The sequence below is a fragment of the Zootoca vivipara genome, chromosome 6 (assembly GCF_965207765.1).
Source record: "Zootoca vivipara chromosome 6, rZooViv2.hap1.1, whole genome shotgun sequence".
Taxonomy (NCBI): domain Eukaryota; kingdom Metazoa; phylum Chordata; class Lepidosauria; order Squamata; family Lacertidae; genus Zootoca; species Zootoca vivipara.
Window position 1 is genome coordinate 40,577,207 of NC_142589.1, and position 19,950 is coordinate 40,597,156.

Sequence of the window (19,950 nt, forward strand, 5' to 3'; positions counted from 1 at the left end):
TGTATTAAAAGTGGGAGATGGGGTGATAATAGTGTTGTAGAAATGTTGATATTGGGGGAGGGGGAAGGGGATTTTAAAAAAAATGAAGTTAAAAAGTAAAAGTAATAATAATAATAAAGGTAAGAAAAAATGTGGGAAGAAAAATTTAAACGGTAAAAAGTATAGCTAAAGGGGAGAAGAAAGAGATGAGGAGGGATGGGAAATAAAGTGGTAATAATACTAAAAATATTGGTTAAAATTTTTAAATTATCTATAGAAAGGAAAATGCATGAGGTTTTCACTAGCAGTTGCTGCACTTGTGATATTATTATAATTTGTATAATAAATTTCTATATATTTAATACTAATATATGTTATTGTGGAAACTAAACACATAAATTTACTATTGTACTGTGAAACTGTCCTGTGAAAGAGTTCTAGAAAAACAGCCAGGCCACTGGCCAATTCTCCTTTAAACCAAAGCAAAACGTCAAAATAATAAGTATTTAAGTTAAAGCAAAATTAAATTTTAAAACACAACAATGTTGTCAAATGTAAAACAAGCCACTCAGATCAAGGATAAAGCAAGCTACGAAAAGCAATTATTGCAAGCATGGGAACTAAGATAAATAAATAAATAAATAAATAAATAAATAAATAAATAAATAAATAAATAGAGGAACTCAGCAGTACCAAATGAGAAGCAAATGAGAAGCTATTATTGTTGCAGACACAGGATCTTCAGGGGATAAAGTAACAATGTGGCCCTGATAGACCTTAAGTACCCAGCAAAGAGATAACAATGTGGCCAGCTAAGTACCCCGCAGAAAAAAAAACAATTCCCAGCCAAGAACTACAGGTAACCAAGGAGTAATTAAGATATGCAGGGCAATCAAGCAGTACTGGGATGCTTGGAACCTTGAATCGGCTTAGAACCAAAACAAAATAGTTTTGTCAACTTGCATTACGCCAATCAGATTTAAAGTCGCTGTTTTAATTCCCAATAAAGATGCTTCAAGGTTAGGGAAAAACCAAAATCAACTTAAACTCTAATAGCAACTTAAAAATGAATCGCCAGTTCTGAATATGTGCACAGTTGCTTAAAAGTTGTAGGAATCCAAAAATTAAAGGAGGCTGAAATACTAGCATCAACATCCCCCCATCAATGATGCAGAGGAGAGAGCAGCTGCTGGCAAGGAATCCCCCAAAGCAGGGAATCCCCCATACTCAAACAGCCGATTTTAAAACAATGGGCAAAGCAGGGGAAACCCACTAAACACGAAAGTAGCAGACTTAGGGGGGGGCAGCTGGATTGAAGGAGGGGAACTGCGGAGATCCCTTGAGATAAAAGAGGCGGGGAGGCAGCAATCAGCAGCACAGAGCAATTAATGCAAGCCCAAAAGACCTTCACAGAAAGAAGCGTGAACAGTCAAACAGTTAGCCCCCCTCCCCCCGCTCAGCTGTGCTCACCCAGGCTTCTCCCCCCAGCCACACCCGCAGAGAGGAGACGATGCAGATCCGATGAGGTGCAGCAAAGAGGGTTTGAATGCTGCCGCGTAGGCCAAAATGTAGTCAAACCCCACCCCCCAGCCGGCCCTATTGGCCAGCAGGGATAGGCTGGAGCAGGTGGCCGAAAGGAGGGGAGGGGGAGGGGAGGCCACGCAACTCCTCCCCACCGGCCTCTGCTCTTTTTACAGTGGAAAAAAGCGCGCGCTCAGAGGCTGTTTTATACCAGTTTTTTATATGCCTTCTCCCCCCCCCCCCCTTTGTAGCTTCTAGAGTAGGGCAGCTGCCCTAACTTGCCCCGTGGTGGGTACGCCCTTGACTTTATTCTTTACAGAGTTTTATTATATACATATGTACAAGACAGAGCTAAAGTTCTCATGTCCATTCAGTCCGAGTCAGATCCAGGAAGTGGCGATCGGCGGGACCACCTCCAACAACGTATCTTGGGAAGGGCTACCGGTAATCTCCTCCGCTCCTCCCTGCGCTTCCAACCCCTTCACAGTTGAGATGGGGCTACAACGTCTCCCTCCCCTCCAGAGCCACTAAAGCGATGGTCGGCTCCTGCTCTTTTGCGTCCGAAAGCCCTCCCTCTGCAGCGCTCTCTGCCTGCCTGTCCCTCTGGTATGACGATCTTGGACTCCCCTGCTGGCGCCCTGGGCTCATAGCATCCCTGACCACTTGCACCTCCTCTCCATGCTCTTTGCTGGCTCCTGGGTGGTGCTGTGGGCTCCTTGCATCCCTAACCCCTTGTACTCCCTCGCCGTGTTCTCCGCTGACCCCTGGTGGTCCCCTGAAAGTTCCTTTATGGAAGGTATGGTATGGGGAGCCTTTGACTCTCGAAATATTACTGAACTGCAAGTCTAATCAGGCCCAGCAAGCATGGTCAACGGGCAAGGATGATGGGAGTTGTAGTTCAGCAAGATATGGTGGGCCTGATACAACCTCGGAAGAGAGGCTTCATTGCTTAAGCCCTTGATTGGCTGTGAACCATCCTTTTTCCAGTTACTGCTTTGCGGACTATACTGGTTTCCACTGGTGCTGGGAATATCTATTCATCCCACACTTGGAACGTGAGACTTACCCAGCTGCAGCACCACCAGATTCTGATGTTGGCATGCCAACTCCTTTATTTCCTGTAAAAAAAGAAAGAAAGAAATGTTTTGCCTCCTTTATTAAACTGGAACTAGTCACCAAGAGAGACCCAGAGCCTTAGAACTGGATGCTGAAAATGCTTAGTAGAGTCTAATAGAAACCCAGGAATCTCACATAGAACAGTGCCTTGCAAGGAGAACACCCTCCTCTTCAATATTAATAGGCAGTGCTTTTTCTGGGGGGATGCGGCGGTATGCATACCTCTAAACATTTTGTGAATCTTTTTACTTTTGACCATTTACTGTATTTATTTTCCCCAATTTGAACTATCAAATGGTGATTTTCTGGAGTCAAAATGAGAGTACCCCTAAATATTTTTTTAGAAGAAAAAAAAGCACTGTTAATAGGTGAGTATGTTATCCAAGATGAACAGAAAACCGGACTTCCTGTTTCTGGCGGTGGGAAATGGCTGACTCCCATACGATCGGACCCCATCCATGCCAGTAATTCAGGGCTAATATGGGGGTAATTAGCCCTGGCAGACTCCCCAGGATGGGGGAGGGCTGTCTTGAAGACCCACAGATTGTCCAAGATTGCCATCTTGCATTGTGCAAGAGGCAGGACACTGGGTCACAGAGCATGACACAGATGGCACTCTCTGATGCCACTCCCATAGCTGGGGATATCTGTTTAGATAAAATAAGTAGATTTGGACAACAGACAGACATAGTCTGGACCAAAGAAGACTGAGAAAAAACATGCAGAATTGTACAGTCCCTGGTGCTTAAGCTCGGATTTCAAAGAGACTTCAAAGAGATTCTCAGTCACAGAGTTTGGATTACGGAGGATTGTATGTTTTTTTTTCTTCTTCTCAACACTTACAATTGGTTTTTTTACGCCAAGCCTCATGAAGAAACCTAATTTATTTTGAAGAGTACAGATGAACTTCTATTTATAATTAAACACTTAACTGCGCAACTTTGTTTGGTTTGAAAGACTTGATAAAGAAAAGAAGAATTAAGATGGCAGCTGTGACACAGCAAAAATAGAAAAATGAAAGTTTCTCCCTGTTTTGAGGGAAGTGGGAGGTGCTTGTTGGCTGACTTTGCAGTGATTCGAGACAATAATTTTAGATAAAATACAGAGCATTTGTTTGCAGAACTTTCATTAAGGGCGAGAGAGAGGGCTAAATGGATGTCTAGTAGCCCCCCTCCTAGGGCCTGGGAGGGGGTGGTGCGTGGTCTCCGAAAGCCGATCAATCGTCAAATGATTTACATCTGTGGGATACAGTTTATTTACATTGTGAAATAGGAATTGGGGGTGGGGCTTGAAGACCCAGAGAAATAAGGGTTCTGACCCAGGAGGAGTCCAAGAACCTCAGCAAGAGGTACAAATTAGGAGCTCTTACTGACAGCGAAATGACAGAGACCACACCAGGACTTCCTAAAAAGCAAGGTGATTTATTCTAAGACAAAATAAAAAGCTGTTGCAAGAGCAGTTCCTCTCTCACATACCAAGACGGAGCGAAGAACCCAGAACAAAGGATTTTCCCGACTTTTATAGTTTTTCTTCACTGAGTTGTGTATTGGTGTCATTATTATTAGACAAGCTAGATGGCGTTGTGATAAATGGGAAAGGAGGCAAGTTACATTTTAGCAATACACACAGATACAAGTTTATAAGGACGTGAGTGAAACACTTAAAAGTCTTGACATTTCCAGTATATATATAAAAGAATACATTCACAGCCATAGCTTTCTTTTTATATATTCAATAACATAATCTTTCTATAAGACCATTGTTTTATTTGGATCAGAAAAAGGATTTTAGGTTCCCAATATCTTCTTTTTGGAAAGGAATGCTTTGACGTGGAGATTTAGCCAGGAGGGTGGAGGGTGGAAATACCAGTGTTGTGAGACCCTATTTACTTAAGGCATTTGCATCTATTTGGAGAGATTGTAAGGGTGCTTAGGTAAGACTTATGCAAAAGGGAGGTGGGGGCGTTTACAGAGACAGTCTGGATTGGGGATTTTCCTCTCCCTCCCTCAAGGAATGACCCTTCCTCCACCCTTATCCCTGGTCTGGAAAATGGCTCCTGTCATGACAAGGAAGCGTTCCCCTCTCTGTACATTTGTGCTCTCATGAGTGCAAGGTATAGCGTACAATTCTCTACAACAATTGCAATATGCAAATATATGCCTACATCAAAGACAGATTTGGACAAAAGCCCGGATGGGAATAACTTAACAACTTAATGAGATGGAAGTTGCTGCGTCATAAAACTCCAAAAGAATATTAGGGTAACAGCTCAGATCGGAGATTGGAATGAGGAAGGAGGAGCTGCGCTGCTAAACAAGCTGGAAAAATATACATTCTGAATGAAACTGTGCTCGATGGATGTAAGGATATATGATTTTGGACACGATTGAGAATCGCAGAGCCAGGGACGGAGAGCTTTAAAGTGATAAGATCGGAATGTGGAAAACAGGAAAAACAACAAAGAGTAAGAATGAGACATCGGAAATATGCTTCAGAGGTCCAGACTATGGGGAGTCCAGAAAAACATTAATAATTAACAATTTGGACTACAATTTGGTTTTGTTTTTTTAGTTTATTGTTTCTAATTGGAATATTGTATTTGAAATATTATAATTGGCTGTTTGTATTGGAAAACTAATAAAAATGATTTAAAAACAACAACAACCCAAGAAGAACAGAAAACCTCGTACATGGAAAAGTGGTTAGCAGTCTGAAAGCCCTCCCCACCTCCTCCTTCGTAATTCTCCCAAGACCACAACCTCTTTCTCACCACGTCATACCCCTCACTGGCATTGCTCTATACACTAAAAATGCTTCTGCCTGGCTGGAATATGTCCTTGTACTGTAACAGTGCCTTTTACTTGTTCTGATGGAGGATGGAGAGAAAGGTGTATGTAGAAACTAGTGACTTTTGCATCAGTGGAATGTAGCCTATTATACATGGACAGCAGCCATATCTGTTGCTCGGCCCACTTTGGCTTCTGGCCCCCTACACCACTGGCATGTGGCCCCCACAAAGTTGACCACAGGGGAATGTACTGAAGGGAAACTCTGGAAGACCTAAGGGGAAGTTGAACATTATTACAAAGTTACTTTGAAGGAACTGGACTGTTAAAAGAGATTTTAAAAAATTTGCACGGAGTTGACTTGGGGTTTAAGGGATTAATTTATTTCCTGACATCCAATACTTTCCTCTCCCGGTAAACAGCTTTAAAAGGTGCTGAAACTTAATTAAGCAAAATTGTAATTGCTAGGCAAACCAGCCTACAGGTGGAATTAGAGTGATAGAGATCTTCTTTTATGTCCCTCCCCATTAATCTATGCTGTAATTTTCTAAGCCTATTGTCATATCGTAGCTCAGCTGGCCACTAACAGACAGCACTGTGAACAACAGCTTTTTGGCAGCCTTGTGAGACCTGCTGGCCCATCACAGCAGGGTTGAGAGAAGCAGAAAAGACAGGCAGTGGGCAACTCAGATGAGCCACTGAAAACAGTCACACCAGAGCAGGGCAGCTGCTGGTGAGACCAAAGGCCCAACAGCATTCTCTCCAACCGGGTGCCCTCCAGATGTTTCGGACTACAACTCCCATCAACCCTATCCAGCACATAAAGCTTACATTACATTCTTACAATATAGTAACATCACTACTCTCTTATGCTACATTTCCTGGTCCTCACCTTGCTTTTTGGTCCATCCATGTCTAGGGTAGTAGCAAAGACCCACTGAGGTGGAGTTGGCAGCCTCAGAAACTGCTTCACCAGACCCAGGCCAATTCCCGAATTGGATCCTGTCACCAGAACACTTTGAACAGGGAAATCTGTCGTCATCCCCTTGGAGCTGCAGCCTTTGGCTTCCATGCTTGTAACGCTTGCTTCAAAGAATGTTGATTAGTCATGTGAGATGCTTTTATGGCAACTAGGCACCTCCTTTGATCTTCAGATAAGCTTATATTGGATGCTACACGTGATTTGCTGACTAGCTCATCGGCCACTTCCGCTTTTTAACAACAACAACAACAATGGGAAAATTGCTATGAAAGATTGTTATGAAGATTTAAAAAACAGGATGAAGCAAATAACTATGTATCCTAAGTTCATTAGTGAAAGAATGTGAAAAAATGATTAAAAAGCATACCATGTCACTAGGGACATGTATATTAACCAGCATATGAAAACTAACCCAATGTCAGGGACCGGGCAAAGGAGAAATTGTGGAGATCGCCTCCGCAGCCTGACACTTCCAGAAAAGAAGACGATTCAGATTTACAACAGGGGTTTGAGGGTGGTCACAGCTCAGAGGAAGATGAGGGGGGAAGTTATGTTCAGGCCACATCCCCTGACATGCTTTTGTACCTGCTCCTCCTTAGCTTCCTTTACATCTGTAAAATGAAAACATTATTTTCAAACAGTTACGAGATGAAAGCTTGTCACTCTAAAGAGCTTTTGACATGCATGTTAGCTGCAGCTCGGGTTTCAATAGCCTAGCAAATGAAAAACTTGAAAGATCTGCATTTCCCTGTGTGGCATAAGAACTTGTGGAAGTCATTGTAGAAAAAATTGCACATTAATTCTGTGTTTCCAGTGGGTTGGAGGATCCAGGAGGCTTCTTATTATACCTGGTGGGATTTTATTTCCTATGCATTGGATTTAGATGCTCAACATTTACCATCAACACTAGCTTGTGAAATATAGATGTCTTGATTCATATTGATGTGTCATCATTTCTTTCTCTTACTATTTATTGTTTGTTTGGGAAGCCGGCAAGCTGGTCATGACTACAACAGTGTTTTCTCCAACCGGATGCCCCCCATCCAGCACACAAAGCTTACATTGCCACGTGCATGAGGAGGGTCTGTTCTTACAACATAGTAACATCAATACTCTCTTATGCTATATTCTTGATCCTCACCTTGCTTTTTGGTCCATCCATGTCTAGGGTAGTAGCAAAGACCCACTGAGGTGGAGTTGGCAGCCTCAGAAACTGCTTCACCAGACCCAGGCCAATTCCTGAATTGGATCCTGTCACCAGAACACTCTGAACAGGGAAATCTGTCACCATCCCCTTGGAGCTGCAGCCTTTGGCTTCCATGCTTGTAATGCTTGCTTCAAAGAATGTCGGTTTGTCACATGAGATGCTTTTATGGGAACTAGGCACCCCTTTGATCTCCAGATAAACTTATGTTGGATGCTACACGTGATTTGCTGACTAGCTCGTTGGCCATCTCTGTTTTTTAACAACAACATCATCATCATAATTAACAATGGAAATGCTAATGAAGACGCTATGGATATGGCATTGTGGTATAGAAGACAGACAGCTCCAAATTAAAATATTCAGTCAATCTCTCAGCCTCTTTGGCTTTGCAGGGTTGTTATGAAAATTTTAAAATGGGATGAAGCAAATAACTATGTATCCTGAGTTCATTAGTGACGAAAATGTGAAAAAGTACTAAAAAAGCATACCCTGTCACTAGGGAATATAATAACCAGGATATAAAAACTAACCAGAGGGGGAATGGCATAAGCAGTGGCACAGGAAGGTGGGTGCAGTGGGTGCAGATCACCCCAGGTGTCATCAACAAGGGGTTTTTTTTTTTTACAAAATAGCAAAAATGTGTGTTTTAAAAATGCGGCTGGGCGCAAACAGGCACCCCCACAACGGACTCCTTCATCAGAGCCTGGCTCCGCACCAGAAGGTGCTGTGGCTTGGTTGTAGTGCTTGTACCTGGCGCAGCTCCGCCCTGAACCAGGGAGAAGAGCAGGCAAGTGGATGGCAGCACTGCTACCCACCTTCCTCAGCTGCAGCACGCCCAGCAGTAGCAGCTCTCCTGACCCAGCAATGGAGCAGCCCTCCTCAGCCGTGGCAAGGTGCACCTGGCCGCAGCAGCTCCATTGCTGGGTCAGATTTGACCCAGTAGCAGATAGCAGGAGGGCCAGCAGCAATGCTGCCACCCACCCTCCTTGGCGTTGGCACCTTGCGCCCATCTGCAGTAGCCCCGTCTGCAGTAGCTCATGTCTAACCCGGTAGCAGAGAGCAGGGGGAGAGTGAACAGCAGCTTCCCACCCCTCTCCTGCCCTGAACTGTGGCGCGTGGGAAGGCACCCTTCACGGTCCAATTTCTGACCACACCCTTCCCTAACTCTTCTCCACAACCTCTTCAAGAGCTTTTGTGTGGCTGCAACATGTCCTTGAGCAGTGATGATAGGTCTCCCTTGCTTGGACAGAGGAAGTGTGTGCTACGTGAATCCCATTCTCAGACCAGTGAGAGACTTCATGGCAGGTGCGCCATCCTTGCGGGGTCATGGGTGCCCAGGGACACACAAAATTCCCCATGAGGGGACTGGGCCCTCAATATTCCACAGATGGGCAGGCTCTATTGGGCCCTACACTGGGCCCTACGGAACTCGGCACACCTGGTTCATGAGTGCTATTGCTTCCCTTGGGTCCAGTTTCTTTGGAATAGTATCACTGAAGAATGTGGTATCTTTTTGACATATAGTTTTATTGACACATACAAACCCTGTGAGTATTCCTATTTTCCAGGGACAGTCCCAGATTTACAGAAACCATTGTTGTTTCTGATTTGATCCTGGACCAGAACACATCTGGCTTTTGTATGTAGCCTTCTTTACCAGAGATGGGGAATCTGTGGTCCTCCAGATGTTGTTGAAGCACAGTTTTCATCATTCTGACCACTGGCCATGCTGGCTTGGGCTGATGGGAGATGCAGTCCAACAACACCTGGACTTTCCACCCTGTTCCATGGAAAGGTAATATTCAAGACCTTTGCTCTGCCCACTTTTGCCTTTGTCTCACCAGTGCCACCAACACCCACCTGGCATTGGCATCCAGCCCCTGTAAGAGGGCTCATGAGGGAATGTGACCCTCAGGCTGAAAGATCTTTCAATCCATGGCTAGTCCTTAAAAACAATTCTGCATGAAAACTAGCCTTCAATGGAACATTCTGAAGGAAGAAAAGAGTCAAAACATTTTCCCCTTAAAAACCTAGATGGTTTATTGGATACACTCTAGGCAGAATGCTAGAGTGGTAAATCCCCTGGCATCGTGAAACAAATCCCTCACCAGGGTACTCTGCGTCCTTCCCAGTCCACTAAGGTACCGTTATCCACCTCAGAAAGTGTGGAGAGAACATTAATTATTCCTCGTGTACTCTCTTCCACAGTCAGGTCCGCCTCCTATGAAGAAAAATATTGTAAGTGAAGGATTTCTTAAGTTCGGAAAAAATCATTATTGAGCATCAATTAGCAGAAGGCCTAGATGCTGTTGGATGTCTTGGTTATAAGATTTCAGTCTGCACATTAAACATTGCTTTATGAAAGACAACCAAGTGGCCATGCATGCAAGGCCTCAGAGGTCTATGCTTGCTTTCCAGGAGCAATTTTGGATATTATTCGAAGCACCAACTCATAGATGCTGCCTTCATTGCCTTGCTCTTGTGCTTTTAATACCTCCAAGCAGTGAAGGATGGGGCACTGGGGCTACTCGGGCACCACCATCCAACTAAAAATGTCAAGCAATTTGTTAAAAGAAATATCATCTCATAGGGCTGCCCACCGTTTCCATGATTACCAAAAGCCTTGAGCACTTACGTTCATGCCTTGAGTTTTTACATACCGTGTTTCCCCCTTTTTAAGGCGTAGTCATAAAATAAGCCATAGCAGCATTTCTAAGCATTTGAGAAATATAAACCGTACCCCGAAAATAAGCCATAGTGATAGGCGCTGTGCGGAAGAGATCACTGAGCTCCCCGAGTCAGCAGCAGCAACGCCGGCCGCAGCAGTGTTTGCTGAGTCCTTTCTTGCTTTTGGGACTTGGTTACTGTGCTGGCTTGGGATGGTGTGTGTGCAATTGCTGTTGCTGCTTCGTGTTTTTCAGCTGGATTCTCTGGGTTCTAAGCACTTTCCCCCGTTTGTTTGTGAAGCAGCACTCGGCTGCAGCCCCTGCCTCTCCCGACGGCTGCATGAATGCGAGGCTGGATTTGATCGCTATCTCCTTTTCCATTTCTTTTGTCTTTGAGCACCCGGCCCCGCCCCCTCTCCCCTTCGTGGAATGAAGAACGGAGTTTTAGCAGCATTTCCTCATTATAAAAAAAAGGTCAGGAACTTTTACTTTAACCTCAAAAATGGGATATTTCCTCTCTCTAAAAACAACTCTGACCTGAACACCAATATAACGGGGGTAGATCACCTCCAGTTTATAAATCCGCAAGTAGATCGCAGTCTCCTAGAAGTTGGGCTCTATACTTTGGCTGATTGCAAGCCTTTGCATCTTTAAAAAACAAAAACCATGCGCTTCTCAGTCTTAATTTTCCTTTAATTCATCCCCCTATACCCTCCTCCAACCATTGCCTCCTTCCATTCCTTACCCCCCTCCCTCTCTCCCCACTTCCCTCACTCCTGTGCGATCTCATTTAGTCATATACTTGCTTTTTCTGTTGTGTTGTCTATTTTATATTTAATATTATTACCCTTTATGATGTTATTTTTCCCCTTGCGATAATTATTTATTTTTTATCTTTAACTAACTTTCCTTTCCATATTTTTCCATATATAACTCAACACTTTCCCATTCCTTCTTAACTCTTTGGATAGAGTGCCCCCCCATTATTGTTGTTAATTTTACAATTCCTGGATTTTTTATGGAACCGAACAGCTCGGGTGCTTCAGAATGTGCCTTCTGTTGCTACAGGGCTATGGGGCTTCACTATTTGACCCCCCCCCAGGTTGGGATTTTTAAAGTAGTTCTGTGGGTCCCAGGGCACAGAATCACCCCCGATCCTTTCCTTTGTCTAAACAGACCTATTCCCCCCTGACTTTGGAAGGCTGTGCTTCAAGGGTGATACCAGGGGTTTTTTAAGACCTGCGCCTCTTAAGGATTGTTACAGTCCATAACTTCCATTGCTTTCTACAGGGTTGGGGGTTTAAAGCACTGCCACCCCCACCCCACCCTGCAGGCGCTCGGAACTGGCAGCGCCAACAACGCGCCCAGCAATGTGCAGAAGAGAGCACCGAGCATCCTGAGCCAGTGGGTCCCAGTTGTACCAGCACTTTTTTTTAAAAAAAAAGACACCCCCTGAAAATAAGCCACTGTGTGTTTTTTTGAGGGAAAAAAGTTATAAGACGGTGTCTTAAAAAAGGGGAAACACGGTAGCCAGGATGGATGCAAACACACAGAATCCCATAAGCTGGATATACGAGTGACTGGCATTTGGTGAGCATGTTTAAAGCAGCCTGCAAGGGAGAAAAAACAAACCATGAGCAGAGGGTGCATTGAACTGTGGGGAGCTGCTTAATATGAATTACTGCAAGGTGGCAAGAAAGGATTTGGAGGCAGAGAGGTTTGTAAGAGAAATTGGACATCAATGAGCAGCTCCTGACACAAAAACTAGCAACTTGGAAGTTATCCATCATGGACACACACCACTCTTGAACAAGATTTTTGACAGGCATTTGTCAAACAATGCTTGTTGGCTGCATCATTTTGCTAACTGATTTCTAGCTTTAAATGTTTGTTCTAAGTCCCACAAGAAGAAAAAGACTGTACACATGCTATTTATTTGTAGAAAACACCCCAGCATCTTCCCTTAATGCTATCCACTGTTTTAGAAAATGCAACATCCTCACAACAGAAGTTTGTCTCTCAACATTTATCCGTGGGGAATACACTCTTATTGCCCAGATGCACACATACAACTATTATTTGGAAAGTCACAGCAGGGCAGGGGAGGCTGCAGACAGTTTCACATGGATTTCACAATATGTACCTTACTGCAGCGATAAGCAATAAGCATCTTTATATGCCATAGCAGCATAACTTCCATGGAGCCTGCAGCACTGGATGTATTGATAATGGCTGCCTTGCCGCAGCTCAGCCCTTCCAGGGGATATCTCTGAGCTGCCATCTTCAGCAGGGGCAGAAATGCCTAAAAGAGAATACAGTACCGTGTTTCCCCCTTTTTAAGGCGTAGTCATAAAATAAGCCATAGCAGCATTTCTAAGCATTTGAGAAATATAAACCGTACCCCGAAAATAAGCCATAGTGATAGGCGCTGTGCGGAAGAGATCACTGAGCTCCCCGAGTCAGCAGCAGCAACGCCGGCCGCAGCAGTGTTTGCTGAGTCCTTTCTTGCTTTTGGGACTTGGTTACTGTGCTGGCTTGGGATGGTGTGTGTGCAATTGCTGTTGCTGCTTCGTGTTTTTCAGCTGGATTCTCTGGGTTCTAAGCACTTTCCCCCGTTTGTTTGTGAAGCAGCACTCGGCTGCAGCCCCTGCCTCTCCCGACGGCTGCATGAATGCGAGGCTGGATTTGATCGCTATCTCCTTTTCCATTTCTTTTGTCTTTGAGCACCCGGCCCCGCCCCCTCTCCCCTTCGTGGAATGAAGAACGGAGTTTTAGCAGCATTTCCTCATTATAAAAAAAAGGTCAGGAACTTTTACTTTAACCTCAAAAATGGGATATTTCCTCTCTCTAAAAACAACTCTGACCTGAACACCAATATAACGGGGGTAGATCACCTCCAGTTTATAAATCCGCAAGTAGATCGCAGTCTCCTAGAAGTTGGGCTCTATACTTTGGCTGATTGCAAGCCTTTGCATCTTTAAAAAACAAAAACCATGCGCTTCTCAGTCTTAATTTTCCTTTAATTCATCCCCCTATACCCTCCTCCAACCATTGCCTCCTTCCATTCCTTACCCCCCTCCCTCTCTCCCCACTTCCCTCACTCCTGTGCGATCTCATTTAGTCATATACTTGCTTTTTCTGTTGTGTTGTCTATTTTATATTTAATATTATTACCCTTTATGATGTTATTTTTCCCCTTGCGATAATTATTTATTTTTTATCTTTAACTAACTTTCCTTTCCATATTTTTCCATATATAACTCAACACTTTCCCATTCCTTCTTAACTCTTTGGATAGAGTGCCCCCCCATTATTGTTGTTAATTTTACAATTCCTGGATTTTTTATGGAACCGAACAGCTCGGGTGCTTCAGAATGTGCCTTCTGTTGCTACAGGGCTATGGGGCTTCACTATTTGACCCCCCCCCAGGTTGGGATTTTTAAAGTAGTTCTGTGGGTCCCAGGGCACAGAATCACCCCCGATCCTTTCCTTTGTCTAAACAGACCTATTCCCCCCTGACTTTGGAAGGCTGTGCTTCAAGGGTGATACCAGGGGTTTTTTAAGACCTGCGCCTCTTAAGGATTGTTACAGTCCATAACTTCCATTGCTTTCTACAGGGTTGGGGGTTTAAAGCACTGCCACCCCCACCCCACCCTGCAGGCGCTCGGAACTGGCAGCGCCAACAACGCGCCCAGCAATGTGCAGAAGAGAGCACCGAGCATCCTGAGCCAGTGGGTCCCAGTTGTACCAGCACTTTTTTTTAAAAAAAAAGACACCCCCTGAAAATAAGCCACTGTGTGTTTTTTTGAGGGAAAAAAGTTATAAGACGGTGTCTTAAAAAAGGGGAAACACGGTAGTGATCATGGCTGTTGTGAGGTCAATGAATGCAGCTAACCTAGGGCAGCGATACTGGAGGAAAGCACTGGATGTAAAAAGATGAAGGTATATATAAACATTGCTCTTATTTTTGGGAGCAGAATTAGGATTGCTGATCCAAAAATACTTTCTATAAGCTTTTGCACAAGAAGTCCAGTAAAACTTAGTATGCATTTAGAATTGTTTGAACACACAGCTGGGCAACCTGTGCCCTGGCCTCATTTTATGCAGCCCCCAACAGGTCCTGAAGCTGCTCTATTTCTAAGGTCTCACCCATGTTTCTTCCTTCTAATTCGCTTCTTGGCATTTTAATGTTGTCCTTCTCCCACAACTGTTTGACAATGTATTGGAGGCTTCTGCATTCTCTCTCTTTTACTATGTGTGTGCATAGCACACTAAAATAAGAAAGGCATTAATGTCATCTGCTTTCCAAAAGTAGCTATATTGATCCATTCTATTAAAAAGTTGTCTCCATGTTTATGAGAGGAGCCCCATTAAACTTCTGGGGAAGGAAAGGTAGAAAGCGTTCCTATTTTTATGCCAGACTGATGTTCAGCAACTGGTGGATCTATCAATGTTGATTTATCATTTTTCCTACCTTAGGTTCAATTATCTAAATTTCCATATCAGTTTGCAATTCTTTTTTAAAGTGCTCATGAAAATTAATTGCTCAAACAAGTTCTGCTTTTCTCCTACCCAGTTTGTTGCTTTTGTTTAATTCTCCCAAAGGACCAGAACATCACATCTATTACCATAGCAATAGGTGGTGAGTAAAGGGTTTTGCAACCCCATGAAAAGCAAAAACTTACCTGGCTCACCTGAAGTGGCCCAATAGTATTGACGGCATATACATCTTGCATGTCCTTTGCATTTTCTTTATCCAGGTCATTTCCAGAAATAACACCAGCATTGTTCATCAAGAGGTTCAAACCACATTCTCCAACACACTTTTGCACTTGTTCCACAGCTGCTTTGATGCTCTGGAGGTCAGTGACATCTGCAGAATGACATTTCTAAGCACTTACGAACTGGGTGGTGTGGGGATGCCCCAGGGACTAATAAAAAGGCCCTTTTAATCCTACCAAGGGAAGTGGCTTTGGGGAATCTTATTAAGTCCATTCGAAAATGAGAGGTGCTTTTCAGTCCACTTATTGTCACCTTGGCCTGTCTGCTCTTTCTGTTAATGTAGCAGCTACCACAGCCCACTTGAGAAGGAAGAACAAGTGCCTCTCTGAATCATGGAGGTGTGTGTGTTTTTATAGGGAGCACAGTGAGGGCCTGGCTTTTAAAAATGTTTGTATCACATTAATATCACTCCGTCAGAAAATGAGCTCAAAGCAAGGCAATTGTAAGGCCAAAGTACCTAACTAATGTAGGTGGAATTCAGAGAGAATTTTGTCTCTCTCAGTTCAGGCCTTGCATATAGCAAGAAGACATTCAGCCAAAGAAAACTGCTCATGCTGCTTTGCATGCTTGCTAATCAACACCTCCACCCAGTCAGTTCATAACTAATTGATTTTAACACTAACATAAGGTTACCAGACGTCCCCGTTTCCTGGGGACAGTCCCCAGATTTACAAATCAGCCCCTGACAAAATCCTATCACTCCTACTGAAGTTGAAAAGTGTCCCCGGATTCACTGAAAAAAAAACTGGTAACCTTACACCAGGCATCCCCAAACTGCGGCCCTCCAGGTGTTTTGGCCTACAACTCCCAAGATCCCTAGCTAACAGGACCAGTGGCCAGGGATGATGGGAATTGTAGTCCAAAACATCTGGAGGGCCAAAGCAGGCAGGGATGCCTGCTTTACATTAACATAATTAACTTTTATGAAGCACACTGAATGATCCCTGCAGTTTCACTTCCAACATGTTATTCTTTACTTTTTATGAAATATTTGGGACAATTAGACACATGGAAGGTAAAGCTGAGCCCTAAACAGGGTCACTGTGAGTCCCAAGTACAAGGGAATCCCCACATATGTATGGGTTTTGCAGCAGCGTTTCTGCAAGTCCCTTCCACCCTGTTCTGCCTCTAACCCATTCTGCCCCCCATTCTGCCCTGTTCTTCCCCCTCCCTGACCCTTGAGGTGCCAAAAATGATGCATATATCAGTGGTTGTGTGTCAGTGGGGAGGTGCCTGAACTTTATTCTGTGGACTATGGTAACATACAATGGGTTGTGGTTCCTGTTCTGGAAGCCTTGCCTTTCTGTGTCATATTGCTTCTATAAGAATTTACAGACACAGAAAGGTACAGTACCCATAAGAGATAGCGTTAGCCCATGACTTTGGTAAGCCATTTTGGAAAGTTCCTTTATGGCTCTCCAAATGTTGCTGAACTCTCATCAGTCCCAGAAAACATGGCCAATAGCCAAGGATGATGGGAGTTGTATTTCCGCAACATATGGTGGGCCAAACGTTCCCCACACATCTAATACGTGATCATATGGACAGAGACTACATATAGGTGCATCTCATTTCAAAGCTTCATTGGGAAGAATCAAAAGTACTTATCATTGATATTCTGTAACAGGGGAGCAAATCATCTTGTTTTCCAGTTACTGCTTTGTGGACTGTACCGGTTTCCACTGGTGCTGGGAATATCTATTCACCCCACACTTGGAACGTGAGACTTACCCAGCTGCAGCACCACCAGATTCTGATGTTGGCGTGCCAACTCCTTTATTTCCTGTCAAAAAAAGAAACGGTTTCTTGCGTTGATTAAACTGGAACTAGGCAGCAAGAGAAACCCAGAGCCTTAGAGCTGGTTCCTAAAAATGCTTAGCAGAGTAACAGACACTTAGGAATCTCACTCAGAGCAAACCCTTGCCAGAATAACATCCTCCTCTCCAATATTAATAGGGCGAGTATACTATCAGAGATGGACAGAAAACCTGGTGCAAGGAAAAGTGGAAGGAGTATGAAAGTCCTCATTCTCCTCCTCCCTCCTATGCAGGCTCCCTCTGCTCTTTCTCACCAGGTCAGACCCCTCACTGGCATTGCTCTAGTCTACACCCTCCTCAATGCTTTTGCCTGGCTGAAATATGCCCTTGTACTGTAACAGTGCCTTTTACTTTTTCTGATGGAGGATGGAGAGAGGTTTATGTACACTTTTCCATCAGTGGAATGTAGCCTATTATACAAGGGCAGGAGCCATATCTGTTGCCTGGCCCACTTTTGCTTCTGACCCCTCACACCACTGGCATGTGCCCCCAGAAAGTTGCCCACAGGGGAATGTACTGAAGGGAAACTGTGGAGGATCATCATAAATTCCAGTGTAAGACTTCAGCTGTTAGGACACTGTTTTATTTAAAGGATAGTAGGATGCATTGGTCTCATTTTCATTTCTCTATTAGCTCCTTTGGGGATTGCTTTGCTTGAATGTAACCATTCATAAGATAAAACCTTTCTCCTAAGAAAGACTTTTTAATCATTTTGTTAAAACATTAATCCTGGCTCACAAGTCCTTAAAGTGTCTATAATTATACCCAGCCTACACTACTAAGAAGTGTTATTGAGGAGGCACAAGGGAGTGTTAGGCAGCCTTGTAGAAATAAACACTGATCTATTTCTGGCAGAGAAAGGATAACTGGAAGGGAGGGCAAACAAAGGGGCACATTTGGGTTGGCCCTATCTCTCTTCCCCACAGGGCTCATGGTGCAGTTGGGAAGCACTGGCAATTACAAAAACCTGAAAACAATTAGTTTAGCATCTATAGGTAAAGGTAAAGGGACCCCTGACCATTAGGTCCAGTCATGACCGACTCTGGGGTTGTGGCACTCATCTCGGGTTATTGGCTAAGGGAGCTGGCGTATAGCTTCCAGGTCATGTGGCCAGCATGACAAAGCCGCTTCTGGCGAACCAGAGCAGCACACGGAAACGCCGTTTACCTTCCCGCTGTAGCGGTACCTATTTATCTACTTGCACTTTGACGTGCTTTTGAACTGCTAGGTTGACAGGAGCTAGGACCAAGCAACGGAAGCTCACCCCGTCGCTGGTATTCGAACCGCCGACCTTTTGATTGGCAAGCCCTAGGCTCTGTGTTTTAACCCACAGCACCACCCACATCCCTATAGTTAAGCTTAAATCAAAACCTTACTTCTTAAAGAAAAAACCCTAAGTTAAGGATTTTCAGACCAAAGGCCCATTCAGGTCTGCTTCTTCTTCTCACACCCAGATGGTAATGGGAAGCCTGCAAGCAGGTCATGACTGCAACAGCGTTCTCTCCAACCAGATGCCCCCCATCCAGCACACAAAGCTTACATTGCCACGTGCTTGAGGAGGGTCTGTTCTTACAAAATAGTAACATCACTACTCTCTTATGCTATATTCTTGGTCCTCACCTTGCTTTTTGGTCCATCCAGGTCTAGGGTAGTAGCAAAGACCCACTGAGGTGGAGTTGGCAGCCTCAGAAACTGCTTCACCAGACCCAGGCCAATTCCCGAATTGGATCCTGTCACCAGAACACTTTGAACAGGGAAATCTGTCGTCATCCCCTTGGAGCTGCAGCCTTTGGCTTCCATGCTTGTAACGCTTGCTTCAAAGAATGTTGATTCGTCATGTGAGATGCTTTTATGAGAACTAGGCACCTCCTTTGATCTCCAGATAAACCTATGTTGGATGCTACACGTGATTTGCTGACTAGCTCATTGGCCACTTCCGCTTTCTAACAACAACAACAACAACAATGGAAAAATTGCTATGAAAGATTGTTATGAAGATTTAAAAAACAGGGTGAAGCAAATAACTATGTATCCTAAGTTCATTAGTGAAAGAATGTGAAAAAAATGATTAAAAAGCATACCATGTCATTAGGGACATGTATATTAACCAGCATATAAAAACTAACCCAATGTCAGGGACCGGGCAAAGGAGAAATTGTGGAGATCGCCTCCGCAGCCTGACACTTCCAGAAAAGAAGACGATTCAGATTTACAACAGGGGTTTGAGGGTGGTCACAGCTCAGAGGAAGATGAGGGGGGAAGTTATGTTCAGGCCACATCCCCTGACATGCTTTTGTACCTGCTCCTCCTTAGCTTCCTTTATATCTGTAAAATGAAAACATTATTTTCAAACAGTTACGAGATGAAAGCTTGTCACTCTAAAGAGCTTTTGACATGCATGTTAGCTACAGCTCGGGTTTCAATAGCCTAGCAAAGGAAAACCTTGAAAGATCTGCATTTCCCTGTGTGGCATAAGAACTTGTGGAAGTCATTGTGGAAAAAATTGCACATTAATTCTGTGTTTCCAGTGGGTTGGAGGATTCAGGAGGCTTTTTATTACTTCTGGTGGGATTTTATTTCCTATGCTTTGGATTTAGATGCTCAACATTTACCATCCACACTAGCTTGTGAAATATAGATGTCTTGATTTATATTGATGTGTCATCATTTCTTTCTCTTACTATTTATTGTTTGTTTGCTTTATATATGGTATGATGCAATACCCTGTTACTGCATGTATGGGTTGTTAATAGTGTTAATTAGGGTTGTGGGTGGTTTTTTTTTTATAAAAAAAAAGTCCACAAGATTGGAATGAGGTAAGTGAAAACTACCAATAAAGGTCATTTAAACTGGTCTGGCAGGTGATTTCAAGGGATGTTAGAAAATTTAGAAAACAGGTAAGGGAGATGCTCCTAATTGCTCTACTACTTAGGGTGGCAGCTAACACACCCCAACAGGAGAGGGAGAACTACTCCTGAAGAATGGAGTCTATTGAGAACACATGGACACTTTCAGGTGAACCATTTATTTTTATTTTTTCCTAATAATAATAAGGAATAGTAAATGATAGAAATAATGTCATTTGTATACCACA

At 43.8% G+C, this 19,950-nt stretch overlaps 2 protein-coding genes across 5 annotated transcripts in view; both read right to left on the reverse strand.

Annotated features, from left to right (window-relative positions):
* LOC118087486 (Gfo/Idh/MocA-like oxidoreductase domain containing 2) overlaps positions 1-6,995 on the reverse strand; it is a 12,596-nt gene extending 5,601 nt beyond the window's left edge. For both annotated transcript variants that reach the window (XM_088671053.1, XM_088671052.1), the window contains exons 1-2: positions 6,295-6,995; positions 2,567-2,618 (exon numbers count right to left, since the gene is read on the reverse strand). In XM_088671053.1, coding sequence (XP_088527179.1) covers positions 2,567-2,618; positions 6,295-6,474 — 232 coding nt within the window. In that variant the 5' untranslated portion in view covers positions 6,475-6,995. The remainder of the gene's footprint in view (positions 1-2,566; positions 2,619-6,294) is intronic.
* Positions 6,996-9,611: 2,616 nt separating this feature from the next.
* On the reverse strand, positions 9,612-19,729 carry LOC118087488 (uncharacterized). Of its 3 annotated transcripts, none has more exons than XM_088671055.1 (7): positions 18,477-19,729; positions 16,771-16,822; positions 14,952-15,130; positions 12,401-12,559; positions 11,785-11,867; positions 10,227-10,248; positions 9,612-9,812 (listed from the first exon to the last, which is right to left on the reverse strand). In XM_088671055.1, the coding sequence occupies exons 1-7, from the start codon at positions 18,654-18,656 to the stop codon at positions 9,696-9,698; spliced, it is 792 nt and encodes a 263-aa protein (XP_088527181.1). In that variant the 5' UTR covers positions 18,657-19,729; the 3' UTR covers positions 9,612-9,695. The 3 variants fall into 3 exon arrangements, with proteins under 3 accessions (XP_088527181.1, XP_088527180.1, XP_088527182.1); XM_088671054.1 differs by having other exon boundaries at positions 14,943-15,130; XM_088671056.1 differs by lacking the exon at positions 12,401-12,559 and having other exon boundaries at positions 14,943-15,130.
* Positions 19,730-19,950: the final 221 nt, after the last annotated feature.

Bases quoted from the DNA above. Each gene is read 5' to 3' on its own strand.
- LOC118087488 (XM_088671054.1), bottom strand. From the start codon at position 18,656: ATGGAAGCCAAAGGCTGCAGCTCCAAGGGGATGACGACAGATTTCCCT. The intron at 12,560-14,942 runs GTAAGTTTTTGC...ATTCTCTTTTAG, and splicing joins GGCCACTTCAGGTGAGCCAG to GCATTTCTGCCCCTGCTGAA. The intron at 10,249-11,784 runs CCGTGTTTCCCC...GGAAACACGGTA, and splicing joins GTTTGCATCCATCCTGGCTA to TGTAAAAACTCAAGGCATGA.